At 35.6% G+C, this 19,306-nt stretch overlaps 2 protein-coding genes across 2 annotated transcripts in view; one reads left to right on the forward strand and one right to left on the reverse strand.

Moving 5' to 3' along the window:
* LOC127864794 (DNA replication licensing factor mcm7-like) overlaps positions 1–8,324 on the forward strand; it is a 72,924-nt gene extending 64,600 nt beyond the window's left edge. The window contains exons 14-16 of the mRNA XM_052404670.1: positions 2,812–2,980; positions 3,597–3,706; positions 6,993–8,324. Of these exons, the coding sequence (XP_052260630.1) occupies positions 2,812–2,980; positions 3,597–3,706; positions 6,993–7,200 (487 nt within the window). The 3' untranslated portion in view covers positions 7,201–8,324. The remainder of the gene's footprint in view (positions 1–2,811; positions 2,981–3,596; positions 3,707–6,992) is intronic.
* A 2,690-nt stretch (positions 8,325–11,014) lies between these two features.
* Positions 11,015–16,899, reverse strand: LOC127864796 (protein phosphatase 1L-like). Its single transcript, XM_052404671.1, has 4 exons — positions 16,410–16,899; positions 15,480–15,633; positions 14,885–15,015; positions 11,015–13,950 (listed from the first exon to the last, which is right to left on the reverse strand). Exons 1-4 carry the CDS (start codon positions 16,779–16,781, stop codon positions 13,573–13,575), a joined length of 1,035 nt encoding a protein of 344 aa, XP_052260631.1. The 5' UTR covers positions 16,782–16,899; the 3' UTR covers positions 11,015–13,572.
* Between the last annotated feature and the right edge of the window lie 2,407 nt (positions 16,900–19,306).

Genomic DNA, 19,306 nt, shown 5'->3' on the forward strand with positions numbered 1-19,306 from the left:
GTCCGTCAGTCAGTCCGTCTGTCCGAAAACTGTAACATTGCCCATTACTTTTGCAATATTGAAGATAGCAACATGATATTTGGCATGCATGTGTATCTCATGGAGCTGCACATTTTGAGTGGTGAAAGGTCAAGGTCATGGTCATCCTTCAAGGTCAAAGGTCAAATATATGGTTTCAAAGCAACGCAGAAGGGGGCATTGTGTTTCTGACAAACACATCTCTTGTTTAGGAAATGATTTACAGTTCTGGTCATAAGGTGCTTTTATTTAATATTTAAGAATATGGAGAAAGCAATATCTTATTATGAATTGAAATTTTATTATAGATATGACACAGCATTAATGCTAAGGTCCAACTAATGCTTTGCATCATTCCATTTACGTTTCACATTTAACAATTCAGTAAGGATAAAAGGAAATTTCAAACTGTTTTAACGCTGCATTTTTTATGCAATATGCATGATGAAGACAGTTCAAGATTAAAAAGAAATTATCAATAACAATTATTGCCTCATTTTTAGCTCGGCTGTTTTCGGAGAAAATCTGAGGTATTGTCATAGCCAGCTTGTCGTGTGGTCCGTGTCATGCTAAAACCTTGACATTTTGCATGTAAATCAAAGTGCTTCCACCTATAACTTTGAAACTTCATATGTAGATGCACCTTGACGAGTTCTACATGCCACACCCATTTTTGGGTCACTAGGTCAAAGGTCAAGGTCACTGTGACCTCTAAAAAAAATCAATCTGAAAAGCTTTCGTTTATTCAAAACCGCAGCCGAGCGTTGGCACCCATTATGTGGTGCTCTTGTTATGCTCATATTTCAGAATCTGCATTTCAAGAAGAAGGAGAAAATAAAAGATTTTTGAGAAATTTCACATAATTGTGCGCTCTTTTTCAGGTACCCATATCTTGATGGAAATATCTTCAAGCGTAACCCACTTATATCAGACGCAACAACACGTCCTATTACTCCTCTTTCAGACGCAACACAGCGTCTAAACACACCAATTTCAGGCACTAAATCTTGTCATAACACATAAAATTCAGGCAATACAATGCATTTTAACAATCCAAAATCAGATGCTACATCAGGTCTGAACGCTCCTATTTCAGACACTTTGAAATTTTATAAGCGTCTAAAACACTCCATTTTCAGACACTTCATCTTGTCTTAACACATATTATTCAGACAATACATTGCATTTTAACAATCCAAAATTAGACGCTACATCAGGTCTGAACATTGCCCATTTTTATGTCCCCCACTATAGTAGTGGGGGACATATTGTTTTTGCCCTGTCTGTCTGTCTGTTGGTCTGTATGTTGGTCTGTTGGTCTGTTTGCGCCAACTTTAACATTTTGCAATAACTTTTGCTATATTGAAGATAGCAACTTCATATTTGGCATGCATGTGTATCTCATGAAGCTGCACATTTTGAGTGGTAAAAGGTCAAGGTCATCCTTCAAGGTCAGAGGTCAAATATATGTGGCCAAAATCGCTCATTTTATGAATACTTTTGCAATATTGAAGATAGCAACTTGATATTTGGCATGCATGTGTATCTCATGGAGCTGCACATTTTGAGTGGTAAAAGGTCAAGGTCAAGGTCATCCTTCAAGGTCAGAGGTCAAATATGTGTGGCCCAAATCGCTTATTTTATAAATACTTTTGCAATATTGAAGATAGCAACTTGATATTTGGCATGCATGTGCATCTCATGGACCTGCACATTTTGAGTGGTGAAAGGTCAAGGTCAAGGTCATCCTTCAAGGTCAGAGGTCAAATATATGTGGCCCAATTCGCTTATTTTATGAATACTTTTGAAATATTGAAGATAGCAACTTGATATTTGGCATGTATGTGTATCTCATGGAGCTGCACATTTTGAGTGGTGAAAGGTCAAGGTCATCCTTCACAAGGTCAAGGTCATCCTTCAAGGTCAAACATCATATAGGGGGACATTGTGTTTCACAAACACATCTTGTTCAGACACTGCATTTCATGTTAACTCGCCTATTTCAGACACTACATCACATCTAAAAACTCACAATATCTTATGCTTTAAAGGCCAGTATCAGGCACTCCATTGTGTCTTAATTTCAGAGGCTTCACTGTGTCTTTATGTCTTATTTCAGATGCTTCTTAATGTTTTAACACTTGAATTTCAGATGCTACGTCACTTAACACTTCTATTTCAGACACTACTATGCATGTTAACACTCCAGTTTCAGACGCTACTTTTCATCTTAATAACCAACTTTCAGAGGGTACATTGCGTCTTAACCCTCCAATTTCAGACACTACTTTGCATCTTTACAATCCAATTTCAGATGCAACACTGCGTTAAACACTATAAATTTAAAGTGCTGCAACGCTTCTAAACACATCTATTTCAGACGCTACATTGTGTCTTAACACTGCGATTTCAGAGGCTACAGTGTGTCTTAACACTGCTATTTCAGACGATCCATTGTGCCTTAACACTGCTTTTTCAGACGATACATTGTGTCTTAACACAGCTATTTCAGACGATGAATTTTGTCAAAAGTCCAATTTTAGACATAACATCACTTCTTAACAGTCCAATTTCAGACTAAACTGCATAATTACACCCCAATTTCAAACGCTACATCACCTCTTAACACTCCAATTTCAGGGGCTACATCAGTGTAATTTCAGACACTACATCATGCCTTAACTTTCCAATTTCAGACGCTTCATCTTGACACATCTATTTCAGAATCTAAATCCTAACACTCGCATTTCTGACGCTACATTGCGTCTCAACACTCCAACACTGATATTTCAGGCGCTACATTGCACTGTGCAAGAAGAAGCAGCCTGCTATCCCAGAGGAGCTTGCTGACTACATCACGTCAGCGTACTGTGAGATGAGGAAGGAGGCAAGGAATGGCAAGGACATGACCTTCATGTCCGCCAGGACACTCCTCGCTCTGCTACGACTCTCCACGGCACTGGTAAGTGTTATATTGACAGCTGGAAATTTACTACAGGTTTTTACTACGATGTGAAACTTGTCCAAGATTTCAGTGGCTTTAATCTTCTGACCAAATTTGATGAAGATCGGACAATAAATGTGGCCTCTAGTGTGTTAACAAGGAAAATGTCGACGCCGCACAACAGACAAAAGGTGATCACAAATGCTCAACATGAGCATATATTTGTCGGATCTTCATGAAACTTTGTCAGATGATTTGTGCCAATTATATCTTATACAATTTAAAAAATGATTTTGATTGATTAACCTGGCCACCATGGGACGGGGCATTTTTCCTTATATCTATAGTAAAAATTTGTTAACACTAAAAGTCACATTTATTTCCAATCTTCATGAAACTTGGTTAGAACACTTGTTTTAATGATATCTTGGGCTACAAAGAACAGAGCAGTTTCTTTGTATCTCAGGTGATCGACTGGGCCTTTCAGGCCCTCTTGTTATACATAAATGTTCTGCGATCCTGTCAAAATAAAGAATGTTACAATAAAAACTTTCACAGCACAGGCCAGTGCAGGCGTTAAGTTGACTAAAAAATAATGAAGTTGAGAAATTCAATAATTATCTATTCGCTGCAGGCTCGACTGCGTCTGATGGACACAGTAGAGAAGGAAGATGTTAATGAGGCGATACGTCTGATGGAGATGTCCAAGGACTCGCTTAACCCCGCACACGATATGCACACCAGGTGAGTTTCGAAAAGGGGAATGGGGGACAGAGGGGGTCGTGGACAAGTGGGATCGTCCTTTGCAGGGATAAAAACTATCAGGATCCCATTAGGCATTGGCACCGCATTGTACATGAAACTCAAAAGAAGTACTGAAGAACAAGTGTACAATTCGGTCAGATTTTTTGCTTATATCCAAGCTTGTTGCGCATTTAATGGAGACTTTAGGCATCAGAGTAATGAATCTTTCACAAATTGCAGTCGCATTTATAATTTATCTAAATATTTCTATTTTCTATACACTGCAACTCCAATATATCGCGGTTGAAGGGATCCAAAGATCGCGACCGTGATATATCCGGCGCGCGATATAAATTGTCAAGTTATTCATGCATGTATATGTATGCATTAGCATAGTTTGGCAATCTCAAAACACACTATTTACTTACCATATTGAATTATGTGTTATATCCATATGTTATTCATTGGTATAACACAAAACATTATTCCATGTAAGTATTTTCAAATGCGTATAATTAAATTTGTAATCCGAAAACCATTGCCAAGTATTTTTGTTCAAGAAAGCATGCACAAATTAGACCCATGTACAAAATGACGTCATTCACCTCATGGAAAGCATGGGCTTTAATAGTAGTGCAGTTTGACAAACTGAGGGACATGATTAACCTCTCAATTAAAAGCAAGAAATTTACACTGGATCTAACGCGCAAAGATTGTTGAGATAGGTCAGTATTGACTTGTGACATTAACAGTTATAATTGTATACACCTTCATGTGTTTACTGATGTGTTTCGGCAGTTCAAAGCAAATTCAATAGAGAATGGTAACACCCAAAATGACCTGTGATGTTTGACAAGTTGGTTTATTAGCTCTACTGGCCAAAGGCCTGAAAAGCTTATGTCATGGCGTGGTTTCCGTTGTCCGTCTGTGCTTGCTTTAGACTTTTTCTTGTTTACGCGATAAAGACCACAGATTTCATCGATTCTTTTCAAACTTGTTCAGTGTCTTTATATTAATGAGGACTCGAACCCTAATGAAAATGGGTTACATCAGAGTAAAAAGTCCAGAATTATCTCCCCTTGAATTTGAGAAAATAAGGCTTGTTTACGCAATTAAGTCCACAGTTTTCATCCAATTATTTCCCCAACTTGCACAGTGTCTTTATCTGAATGATGAGTCAAACCCTATTGAAAATGAGCAATATCGGAGTCATAAGTCCAGAATTATATCCCCTTGAATTTGATAAAAAAAAAAAAATCAGTTTTTTTGTGTGATAAAGTCCATAATTTTCATCCATTTCTTGGCAAACTTGCACAGTGTCTTTGTATCAATGAGGACTCAAACCCTTTTTTAAAAAGAGATATATCGAAGCCATAAGTCCAGAATTACTTCCCCTTGAATATGAGAAAATTTTGAAATCCCGCTTGTGTACGCAATTTATTCCACTGTTTTCATCCAATTATTTCCAAATTTGCACAGTATCTTTATATTAATGAGGACTTGAACCCTATTGAATATGAGCAGTATCGGAGAAATAAGTACACAAAAATCTCCCCTTGAATTCGAGAAGATTCTCCTTGTTTGCGCGATTAAGTACCCAGTTTCCATCTTATTCTTTCCAAACTTGCACAGTGTTTATAGCAGTAGAGCGATTCAGGCCCTCATGGGCCTCTTGTTGTTTATCGCAGTACACAGCTGCTATAGTGGTGCAATAAGAGCAAACAATCTGGTTAAAACTGGATTATGAATGTCGGTTTAAACAGAAATTGAAGTGGGTGAAAAAAAGGGTAAAATACAACTTTGAAACGGATTTTATCTCCACAAATTCTCAGATTTTCAAACATGTTATTTAGGGATTATGCTCGTCAGATTTTTTGGGAGCCATAGCCGATTCGCGATATATTAGACAACGCGATATAATGGAGCGTGATATATTGGAGTTGCAGTGTATATATATAAATGATAATCAGTACTTTTGAACATATCATTTACAGGAGGTCATCTTTTGTGTACGCGAAAACAAGTGGATTTTGTGAATTTGTATTCATGGAAATTAATTATTGTTGGCAGGTGGAGTTGGGTGGGGTTGACAGATATACCATTATACGTGAAGTTTTCGAACACTTAAATATAATGATTATTTTAGATTTAAAAAATATTTAAAAAATACAGGTGTCGCAAAATTTAGAGGCAAAAAATATGGGTGTTCAAAAATTTAGAGACACTCTTAAAATATTGCGTTGACGATCTGATACGGGCGTGCTAGGTGTATAGCAGGGTTTTTTTTCCACTTTTTGGGAAGATAGTCCATGGCTTTGGAATTAGGAATTTTATCGGCATTTTCATGAAATTGGGAAAATAAATTCATTAGCCTTTTTTTTCACACAAAAAGTCAACTGATAAGGGAAATACTAAATTTGATATCACTCTTTATAATCATTCAAATTAAAAGAACAAAATCATATAATACTTTGTTAGATGTAATTGAATTAAAATTGAGATAAAATACGCATTTGACACTTTCTAAAAAAAAAAAATTTGGGGGGGAATTTTTTGCCACATTTTGGGGAAAAAAGTATACTTTTTGGGATTGGGAACATAGCCGAATTTCGGCTATAAAATCGGGCCCAAAAAAAACCTGTAAAGTGTCAATTGTTTAAACAAAAAATAGCATGTGCATGTAAAATACCACCACTCTGTACAGTATACATTATTTTTATGTAAGATCACTTTTAGCTGATGGGTGAAACCATTGTCTAATACTGTTATACATAGTTATCTACCCAATAACGCAAATGTTATGGTCCATTACCCTAAGGCATTTGTCTGCCAAGTTTAATGACCTTAATCTGGTTGTAAAAATGCATGATGGAAGTGACACCTGATAACAATAAGACATAATTCTGTTAAAATAGCGTTGTTAAATAAACTTTATGAAATTGTGGTGTCATTGATTTTGAACAAAATCCTGAATGTCCAAAAAAAATTTTAGAGTCCCGAAAAATAAATTATTTGGTTCAAAACAGGGGTGTTCGAAAATATAGTGTTTGAAAACTTAAGTAATTGCGGTAACCAGCTATGGCAGAGCCCATGAATGTCAGTGTATAATGAGGTTTGTGGCCATTGAGATTGATGTAGTAAATAGTCTGGTTGAGAGTAAGATATGGTTGCTCTGTCAAAAATGTAAACACTTCCTTTGCAGAAAACAAAATGCACGAGTTATTACTACCTGAGCAACTTTCAGATCAGCAATTAGTTATTATTATTTTCTTGTCCTATATTTTAGAGCCCAGAATGTTACAGACAAGATCTTCAACATTATTCGCGAGATGGTGCCTTCCAAGGGAGTTAAATCTGTCAAGATATCTGACCTGATGGAGCAGTGCACGTCTAAAGGCTTCAAACCGGACCAGGTGGATGCGTGCATCGAGGAGTATGAGGAACTGAACGTCTGGCAGGTGAACCAGGCCCATACCAAGGTCACCTTCATCTAGGGGGTGGGAGCATGGCTTGCTCCATGTGAGACATTTATGTACAGAAAAAAAATCTTCCTAAGCACAGTTAATGGTATTGATACTGCTTTACTGCATGAAAGTGTTATAGGAAATGTCAAGTGTCAGCTTAGAACATAGTTTACTCCACTTCATTAAGTATCTGGATTGTGAAATAAAGACAAGATGTGTTTCTGCTTGGCTAATTCAAATTGGATATTGAAGTCCCTTATATGTAGGGTAATTTAGTTTTTTTCCAGGGTGAGTGACCAATCATGCCTAAAATTGGGAAATGTGTGTGGAGAAATTCCTTGCATGTAACAAATCATTTAATTGGAGCAATTGACACGAGTCTTGGAAAATGTTGGGCCGTTATAAAAATGAAATAGTCTGATATAGAATTTATTCAAGATATTAACACTATATGATTAAATTTTTATTCATTTGTTTAAAATATTAAGTGGAATAAAGTGAATTAAATTAACATTGAAAATATTGGTAGTGTCTGTGTACAATTTCACCTCTTTGAATTTATGTAACTGTTAAATTTACTATATATGTAATGGAAAAAAAAACATTTTTGTGTAAAAAAGAAAGTTAAGTTCATTAATTGCATGAATTGAAAACATGTGTTGCTGAAGAATTTATATTGTGTACGGCAATTTTATTTTCATCTAGACAGTGCAACCTTAAAAATTATTTTCTAACTTAAATAAATGATATATAAATAATCATGTTAGCATAATTAATAATTTGATTCTCATAAAATGTAATGCTATTTAGACTGAAATTAACTGAAATTTAATTGTATTAGATCGTTTTGTTTGGCAACACTTAAATGTAAAAATAAACTTTTAATGTTCTTATGCTTGCTTATGTAATAACAGTAATGTGTTGTTATGTACATGCCATTTGTACCAAAAATGCTGCACCCAATGTGTTCAACTATAAGTGAATGTGTTCATTTCTATTTATCTATTAATCACTCTTATAATTCTGAAATTTTTAGGTGTAATTGGTGACTTTTGTAAATATGCGCATTTGTTTGGTATATTACAAATATCATTTTCGTAGATAATGTCATGTTGGTCATGATTGTAATATTGAAAAATAAACATTTTGCCAGACGTGAGCTTTTGCATGTTATCTTTCAGCTCCAATTATGTTTTTGCTGAACACTAGTAATTTTCATTGTAAATTACAGTACACTATGCACAAATTTATCAAATATGCCGTTAACTTCTTCATTATGATAGATGGTGCAAAGTATTCATGTTGGTCTATCCCCAAATGTGGTCAGGCCATGCCCCGCGTTGTTAACTAGAAGCAGGTAACTGTGTACAGGCCAAATTCTGTAAAGGCCATTTTTTTTGCCTAGTTTTAATGACATTTGGACACAATTCCTGACTATCAGCAAAGCTTTTTATGCCCCCGAAGGAGGGCATATAGTGATTGGACGGTCCGTCTGTCCGTCACACTTTGCGTTTAGGTTTCGAAAAATTATCATAACTTCTATGTCACTTCACATAGCAACTTGATATTTGGCATGCATGTGTATCTCGCAGAGCTGCACTTTTTGAGGGGTGAACGGTCAAGGTTATCCTTCAAGGTCAAAGGTAAAAAAAACATGTATCAAAGCAGCACAATAGCGGGCATTGTGTTTCTGACAAACACATCTCTTGTTGATTAGTAACATTGAGCACTTGAAAATCAGAAATAAATGCTGAACTAAGCTATTTAAAGAAATGAATATTATAGGATGACAGCATTGGTTAAATTGAACAAACCTTTTGAACAATACCTTCACCCCTTCTTACCTGTATCAATGTGGACTATGGCATTTTACATGATTCATGAACTCCAAATATTGTGCAGATCATCAGTTTAGTTTCCTTCAATAGTTCGTTGTCTTGCTAATTAACCCTTTCCCACTTAGAAGCAAAGTGAAAATGGCCACACAGCATAAAACCAGAACAGCCTGCGAGTAACTCGCAGCCTGTAAAGGTTTTATGTGGTTTGCTGTTCATCAGTATCCAAGGTTTGGAGATAAAGCCTAAAAAACTTGAATCTAGTAGGAAAGGTCTTAGATTAAATACAACTTTCTAAGGCACTACAAATGCGTGAAAATACGTATATAAGTGGAAAAGGGTTAAAAGTACTGTGGGTACAGTTGGTATAATACAGAGTACGGAAAATAATATTTAATATTCTAAGAGGCACCTAGCCATACTCCTGGTTACTTGTAAGTTTATTTGCCTTAGTCCGGGTACTTTTTAGTATACCTAAGAGCACTTTGGTACTTGAAGTAGTACCTAAACTAGAAATGATCAATTGAGCTTTTAGTTTCATAAGAAGGACTTTTAAGCCTTTGTTTGCATACACTGGTAAACAGCTTAGTACAGAACATTTTTGACTTAAAAATAATAAACAGTTTAAGGTTTCTAAATAAGTAAAGGGTTTGACAAAACTTTTGATTTAAAAAGACAGATGACAACCCTTCTCAAAATGTTCAGACTAGTTTGAGAATGGAAGACTTGAAGGTTATTTTTCTATGATATCACACCAAGCATCACAATACCCACATTGATCTAAGAACACCATTTAAAGATACCTGTGTTTCCACAGAGCAAACGACATGAAGTAGGATTACACATTGGTAATGTGTGTTCATTTTATTGAAATCACTAGATGTTGTGCATTAAATTACGATGTCGATATGTTGTTTTAAACAAAGTAAACAATACTGGTTATTAGATTGAGGTGTGGAGGACATGTCTTGACCAATCTCAATGAAGCTTTTAAACCTATTAATTTTAGCTTGATTGCATAGAAAGCCTAAGGCTTATTTGAAACACTCTTAGAAGTCCGTTTCCTGGGACTAAAACCAGTGCTTGGTGTCTATGGGGTAAATCTGAAGACCGCTCCCACATTGGGGATAGAACCCATGACCTCACGATTGCTATGCAGACACCATATCAACTACACCACGGCGACCTCTATGAAGGTTTCGATATAACAAGCACACAAGGAAGACCAATGTTGGGTTTGTATTTGGGGATAGTCGTGTCACTGTTACAAAAAAAAAAACAGAGAAAAACAGCGTCTTTCAATAGCGTTAGTTTGGCTCGAGTTATTCCACTGAAAATGTTTGTTGTTTGCTTACAGGAACACTTCTGTTATGATTGCATTTCAGACGATTTGAATAAGGTCTACATCACTGTTTCTCAAAATAGTAAAGCAGCAAACTTGTCAATTGCTTAAGTTTCAAAACTGGATATAGAACGCGTCCATGGAGACCTATCTTTGAATTTTATTTGAGGCTAGTGGGTAAAGATCACTGATACTATGAATAGAAAACTTATATGCGCTGCAAAACCTGCAGGGATGGGAGGTGTAGACAAAACTTGAGTGAAGGACAAAGCTAGCATACATGCAGACCTAACCTGGAATTGCATTGGGGCCAAGGTCACTGTAATTAAAAATATATGTTTTCTGCTTAATTACTTTACTTTGAATGGATGTTTAGTGCTGATATTTTGTGGATAGATAGCCAACATGAAGATCAAGGTCACGATTACTTTAACAAGAAAACTGTTTTCACTAATTAACTTGTCATGATGAAAAATACTGCACACACATTTTGTGTGCAGGTATCTTAGAACATGAAAACGAAGCTTTAGATTGCACAATAATTCACATTACAATAAGAACTTCAACATTTAAAACCTGGTTTGATGGCTTTGTTTTGTTTCTTATTTTTGCAAATGATGACATACCGGTAAATGGATTGGGAAAATAATAAAAAAGAAACTTGTTTCTGCAGTTGAAATTTTAATATGCATATAATAGTTAGTCTTAACCATAAACAAACCCATTCAATATAATTATTAAGTGTTGACCGAAGATACGTTTGCTTACATGTTCTGGTCACTTCACAATACTCAGTTTGTGGAACAGATGTTATGAGAATTGTGTAAATCAACGTATGTTTTTCTTCCACACTACCATGTCTTTGATACTTCATTTGATCATTGATGCAAATGGAATATAAATTTTGCCCAAAGGACGTACATCAGAAAATTGTCTATCTCTGTAATTTTATTGCAGACATTACAATTATGTTTTAAAATTGTTCTTTCAAAATAAACACTTCATAAACAACATTAAAATAAAAATGCATATAAAGATTTGTACATCCACATAAAGTCCCAGTTGTTACAATAATGTACATAAAACAAAAACTAACTACAACCAATGTAATAAATAAAGCATGGCTACCCAATATTGCACACATTCTTGTATTTGTATTTGCTTATCACTTTACAAAATTAGGACCAGAACTGCTACCACAAAGTATTTGAAAATGAAGTCAATGATGGAAATGATGCCATTTGTATTAATCATGCATCACTTGAATTTGCACAAACAGCAATATGAATGGTAAACATTTTCTATGGAAAGTTCTGGAGACTGGAATGTTATTGTTGCTATGGTACAACTGATTCCCATGAAAAATCATGTGATGAAAAATAATAATGCTTCATAAAATTAAATATTAAATCTAGGCCAGTCACTTCGAAAATACTTTACAACCATGATAATTTGATTGTTATTCAGAAGTGAGTTAAACTGAGAACTATGAAAAAAAATATGCCCACGAAATAAATAACTCGAAATAACAAAATCCTCTGTTAATTACTTCAAAAGTCATAACTTAAAAATTTCATGTAACTATGCATGCAACATTTATAACTATAATGTACATGTTACTTTATACGTGTAGAATAACAGGGCTTGCCTCTATTTCTGTATATTTGGCCACTTAAAAGTTAAATTGACTCCATACACTAAATAATAACACTTCAACAAAAGTGAGATATTTGATGAAAATTGTTATATCTTTACAACAAAATAAAGGCTAAATAATTTACATATTGGATTATTTAACAGGCCAATTGAACGTAGGCACCCCAGCAACCCTGATTTGTTTATATCCTTTCTATCAATCTGATCAGACATCATTTTGACTGACCCTTAAACACACATTATAACATAAACAAACAGCAACATCCACAAATTGTTGCTGGGATGTTTTAAAAATAAATTAAAATAGCCATATGCTCATTTAATACTGCATAATTTATCAGACTTTGACATACCAAAATGACAATCCAAATTTTAATCAGGAATGACATTCATTGAAAAAAAAGATTTTGTTCTCTTTGCTGTTACATAAATTAACAAGAGGCCCATGAGGGCCTGAATCGCTCTACTGCTATAAACACTGTGCAAGTTTGGAAAGAATAAGATGGAAACTGTGTAAACAAGGGGAATTTACTCAAATTTAAGGGGAGATTATTGTGTACTTATTTCTCCAATACTGCTCATATTCAATAGGGTTCAATTCCTCGTTGATATAAAGATACTGTGCACATTTGGAAATAATTGGATGAAAGCTGTGGAATTAATTGCGTAAACAAGCGGGATTTCAAAATTTTCTCATATTCAAGGGGAAGTCATTCTGGACTTATTGCTTCGATATTGCTCTTTTTAAACAAGAGCACCGCATAACGGGTGCCAACGCTCGGCTGCGAAAGCTCGTCAGAATTTTTTTTTAGAGGTCACAGTGACCTTGACCTTTGACCTAGTGACCCAAAATTGGGTGTGGCGTGTAGAACTCCTCAAGGTGCATCTACATATGAAGTTTCAAAGTTGTAGGTGGAAGCACTTTGATTTTAGAGCCAATGTTAAGGTTTTAGCACGACGCCTACGGCGGACGGCTCGGGTTTTCTCCGAAAACAGCCGAGCTAAAAAGGGTTTGAGTCCTCATTGATACAAATACACTGTGCAACTTTGCCAAGAATTGGATGAAAATTATGGACTTTATCACATAGAAAAACTGAATTTTCATTTTTTTCTCAAATTCAAGGGGAGATAATTCTGGACTTATAACTCCGATATTGCTCATTTTCAATAGGGTTTGACTCATCATTCAGATAAAGACACTGTGCAAGTTGGGAAATTATTGGATGAAAACTGTGGACTTTATTGCGTAAACAAGCCTTATTTCACAATTTTCTAAAATTCAAGGGGAGATAATTCTGGACTTTTTACTCTGATGTAACCCATTTTCAATAGGGTTTGAGTCCTCATTAATATAGAGACACTGAACAAGTTTGAAAAGAATCGGATGAAAACTGTGGACTTTATCGCGTAAACAAGAAAAAGTCTAACGCACGCACGGACGACGGAAACCACGCCATGACATAAGCTCTTGAGGCCTTCGGCCAGTAGAGCTAAAAACAGTTATCTTACAAGGATTAAAATATTGTGAAATTAAAACACACAAAAACACAGAATACATGTACCATAATACTAGCTTACATGATCCTTGAATATTTTATCAAATTTTACAACAATTACAGTAATATTATCTAAAGACCCCTTGTAGTATGCCTGTAAAATGATACTCTTAGCACCAAAGTGAGGTTCATCTAAACGTTCTTTTATATAAGCCACTGCCTCCTCGTTTGTGAAACAGTCCCACAATCCATCACTTGCCAATATGATGAACTTTGGTCTATGTTTATGGAGATCAAACGTGAGAATATCGGGCTCAGCTATGAGAACGTTCCTGTCTTTCAGGGGGTAGTCGCCCAGGGCTCGGGATGTAGCCAGTATTCCTGCTACTCTCCAAACACCGTTGAAACCTATAAACCCCCCTGCTGCCTTTATCCTTTCATGCTCTTTTGTCTGAAAGAAACAGAAGCTTCATTGTTTAATGAGGAAACTACTGAGTTGGTTTCTGTCTTTTCTACAGAAATCTGAGCTTGTAAACAAACAGGAAATTTTTGTTAAATGTTGCTCCTGTCCCCACCCCAACCCCAAAACTTGCAGCCCAGTCTACAATCAGAGAAATTGATAAGAAAATGTTAGTTTAGCATGCCTGTTGACCTTGACCTCAAACCGACAAGACATGTTTCTTTCCTCTCAAGTATCCATCATGACTGTTTGGATTATCTTATATCAAAGCATTTTCTAGGTATTGTGCGAAAAACAAATTTCAAGTTATAAACCCCTGTAAACTTGACCTTTGACTTGCTCCCTGCCCCAAGTTACCAGCATCCATATTAAGATGGTAGATACCAATTTTCATGATCAGAGGTAAACAAAATCTCAAAATATTGTGCAGAAACACAATTTTCTTTGGACCAACCAATAAACTGACAGGTGCATGCAATATACCTCTACTTCTTTGAAGGGGGAATAATTAAGAATTTCATTTTTTAAATATATAACAATAATAATTAATTTAACATTAAATGATGTGTCAATACTTTCCAATAGTAATCAAATCTACATTTCATGATTAAATACCATGTAACAGTGCCAGTAAATCTATTCATTTTATATTAACAGACAGACAGAGAGTTTATTCAGACTTATACACAAGTACATCGTCTTCTTACATAAGTATACACATTATTTTCTGTCAAATAACTAGATATAACAACATAACATTAAATAACATAAAATACACATTTACGAGTACAAATACTAATAAACAATCAAGGGGGTAATGACATTTATTGAACAGTATTATTTAAAATCCTATTTCTAATAACAAGAGCTTCTTTAATATATTTACATAACCTATTACCTATATACATAACCTATACATATTAACCTGATTGGGTTTATGATCCACAGAGAGGGGTACAGTGTTACCGTGCTGATCACACATCACCCCTCTCGAGTCTCCGACATTTGCCACGGTCAATCTCCCTCCCATCACTGTTGCTACTAGAGCAGTAGAACCTGAATTAGTCAAAGACAAGTCTTAAATTTGATCACGTCATCAAGCGTCCACTTCATGTTCACAATGATGAATGCTGCAAAGAAACAATAGTGTACAGTACATCTATAATGACGGTCAATTTCTTGTGATCATGACATTATCTTATGGGTTTTTTTTATGTGTCTAGAATACCAGGAAAGAGGTGATTGAAGACATGTATTTGCTCCACAACTTAAATGTACGCTGTTATGGTCTTTTAGAGACCTCACTCAATAAACGTACTTTTAACCTATGCCTATTGTTAATTTGTTTATATGTAGACATTATTTTCGACCACTTAATCATCTTTACTTTTACTAACACCAACAACACAGAATGTCAATACCTGTACCTGACTCTTAAATACGAGTTTTAAAAAGTTACAGACACAAGGAAAACTAAGTTTTTGTTACGTATAAATAAAATAATGTCATGTTGTTTATACCAGATATGTCCATATTTGCTTTTACTTCCTTCAAGATCTGTGCATCCACATCCAGGATCTGTTTGGTTAGGATGTCCCCATGGTCCAGCATATCCCCAGATACAGAGGTCAAGATCATTGGGAATAGCTTCTCGTTGGCATACTCAGCAGTAAACTATAAAGAAAAAAAATGTTTGTTTTAACAGTGCACTGTATATTATATGAGTCAAGTCATGCTAAATTGGTCATATACCATGTGGAGCCAAAAATAGTGTGGTCCGTAGCTACGCTGTCGTTTATAAAGTCACTTCACCATTCGTGGTCTCATAAGCAGACAGGGTAGCTCGGTCCTGGCTCCTGGAGCTACACAGTAAAATATATGACATAAGACCCATTTTCACATGATGTGACCAGTGGGATCATATGTAACTAAGAATTAAATAAGTATATGAAAAAGTAGCTTTTTAATTAAAAAAATTCTTCAATATATTCCCTTGTAAAGGACCTTTTTCACAGATGGCGCATATTTTAGGTATCACATTAAAGAAAAAAATGGCTAGATTTAAATAACTTTACTGTACTGCTCTATTTAAGTGAAATGAATTCGCTTTAAGAAAGAAAAAAAGTGGTCCAGGCAGGACTTAAACCACTATCTTTGTTACACTTCATAATGATATATTTCAAAGTTTAAGAAATTTCCAGTCAGACAGTTTAACATTCCCATTTAAACTGTTAGATGATTTGATAAATTTGATAGCACAGCAACGGCATATCAACTACTTAACTTTTACACGGCATATTTCAAACTGATGACAACTTGATAAAATGCAAGTGACAAATATTAAGTTCAATAGATTTCAATTTATAAAACTGAGTCCATTGTATAACTTATTGTATGATATAAGTAAATATTAAGAAAGCATGGGTGCTGTTACAATAAAATTTAAATACCGATCCACCATGTCCATCAAATAATCCATATATTGAAGGTTTAGATCCATCGGGGCTGTTGAATATTTTAAATCGGTCTTCCATATGGGGTCGTCTCCCCTGCACTGAATAGGCCGCTGCTTGTGCACTTACAAAATCCCACGAGAATTTACTCGGATCGGAGGGCCAGTACAAGTTATCTCGGTCTTCAGATCTGTCTGGTCGCTGAAAACGGGATTGTGTGTGTCGAAATTTCTCTTTTGCTTTTTCCCAAAGTGGGGTTATGTTGGTCAGTGTATTGTACAGAATGATCAAAATGATGACGACAAAAAATGACTCCGTTGTGAGAATATATCGCCGAAACAGACGCCATATATATGTAACTGAAGACATGTTTGCATGTTAGCTTTAGATATGAAATTGCTTGCATTCAGTCAAAGACAGTGTTTGTGTTGGCAGCACTTCCGGGGATTCTGCTGTTTCTCTGGGCCAGGGAACGCTTGACAGACTGGTTCGAAAGTAGGCTGCATTCCAGTAATTTAAAAAAATTGAATATAAACAAGAAATATCTTTAAAAAAGATATACGGCGTTGATTGTGGTCGATGTTTATGAACGATCAAAAGTTATCTCTATGAGATAAAAAGTAGCGGATGCCTTTTTCTGCGCAGTTGTTAGCTACATCATAAGCAAATCAATTACGGGGTGTTGCGCCAGATTTCGTGGCTTATTTTGCTTTATGTGATATTATTACTCAGATATCTATATTTACAGAATAGAAAAACACAAGAAACATGAAAATAAACGAGTGCATATAGGTCAGCCGGCAATACTCGAATCTTATTTAATTGCATAATTATAGTATAGCGAATTATTGTGGTCATGCTTAATAAACTGGTCTAAATGGATAAATATTTCTAATTAATTTTATCAAAATTGGTCCTTATCATGCAAATTTTTAAACCATATTAAAAATCGATGATTGACATACCACAATAATATCGCCGAATATCTTTATTTAGTATCTTTCTGATCAAAACAGACTTCAAGTGCACAAAGTTAACGAGACGGCGTTTATATAAAGATTTCTGCAACTGACCGCAAACTGACCTTGATACCTTGCGGATTGGAATGCAATGCATTACAGTCACTACGTTATTGTCAGTAAGACACAATGATCGCAACCCCTTTTGCGAACTCCGGTGATGAACTGTATATAAACTCTGACTTTCACAAAATGACCGCGTATTGACCCGAAACCTCGCGGGTTGAAATGCAATGCAAGTAAGTACTAAATATGACAACATAGCCTTTAGTTAAACGCTTTTGCGCTGGTAATTCTCTGAAAATAAAAGGTGAACGCACAAACTGTATTTATGTCGAAAATTGATTGTAAAACTGTTCTATCTATTGGGCCTTTTCATTAGAGATAAAATTGTTTCATGCAGTAAAACAGTGTTACAAAGACGCGGATATGTTTCCAATGTTCTGGTGTTATACTCAAATCAGCCAATCGAATAAATGAAGTGTATTCATTCGTACCTAGCCGCGGGATATTTTATTTGAGTATTATTGGACACTTACAAAGGTCAAGTCAGGGTGAAAAGCTGGCTTATTCAGCTTACGCCGAAAAAGTTGAACTGCGTTTAATTTCCGATAAGAATTTTTTGCATCAATGTAGATATGTTAATTATTATGGAAAGTATAAGTATTAAACTAAATGTAATGACAAAGTTAAAAGCCAAAAGCTACGCTGTTTGGTTAGCTCTTTAGCAACCAGATTAGGGAGTCTGCTTCTCACACATGAGAACACGGGTTCAATCCCCCGTTGGAGCTCAGCGCCCGTTTCGACAACTAGTTTTTGAATTTTAGTATGAAAAGGAAAAGCTATATATCTTAAAACTGTTACTTTCAAATAGTATTCACAAAATAACTTACCCCGGATAGACTGAAAATAAACACATTACTCTTAAAACTGTAATTTTCTAATAGTTCAAATACAGTTATGATATATAACAGATCTGAACATACAGGTCTTATAACAATTTATTATGTTATAAGCTTCATTTGTAACTTAAATATATTAAAATGCTAACGTATTTATTATTTATTTATTCGTTCGTTTGTGCGGTGGTTCCTTCCTTCCTTCCTTCCTTCCTTCCTTCCTTCTTCCTTCCTTCCTTCCTTCCTTCCTTCCTTCCTTCCTTCCTTCCTTCCTTCCTTCCTCCTTCCTCTCCCTCCCTCCCTCCCTCCTTCCCTCCCTCCCTCCCTCCCTCCCTCCCTCCTCCCTCCCTCCCTCCCTTCCTTCCTCCTTCCTTCCTCCTTCCTTCCTTCCTTCCTTCCTTCCTTCCTTCCTTCCTTCCTTCCTTCCTTCCTTCCTTCCTTCCTTCCTTCCTTCCTTCTTCCTTCCTTCCTTCCTTCCCTTCCTTCCTTCTCCGTCGTTCCTTGCTTCGTTCCTTCCTTCGTTCCTTCCTTCGTTTCTTCCTTCCTTCGTGCCTTCCTTTGTTCGTTCCTTCCTTCCTTCGTTCATTCCTTTGTTCCTTCCTTCCTCCCTTTCTTCCTTCGTTCCTTAATTAATTAATTAATTAATTTATTAATTAATTTATTTATTTATTTATTTATTTATTTATTTATTTATTTATTTATTTATTTATTTATTTATTTATTTGCTTGTTGATTAAGGGTCAGGATTTTTCACTTTAATTGCGAAAATCCGATACGCGAACAGGTAAACGGGTCTGAGCTTTTGTAAGGACTCCATTGCGATGCGGATGTAATGTTTGGTGAAGAGGTAGTGTCTAGTCATAGCCTTGCTGTTGGGCGGTTACCACACGGGATATCCGTGTTCAATAACCAGTTGGAGTTTACGATTTTTGCACGTTAACCACAGTTATCCTTACGATCAATGTCTCAAATAAAG

Source organism: Dreissena polymorpha, chromosome 1 (assembly GCF_020536995.1).
Source record: "Dreissena polymorpha isolate Duluth1 chromosome 1, UMN_Dpol_1.0, whole genome shotgun sequence".
In the NCBI taxonomy this organism is placed as follows: Eukaryota; Metazoa; Mollusca; class Bivalvia; order Myida; family Dreissenidae; genus Dreissena; species Dreissena polymorpha.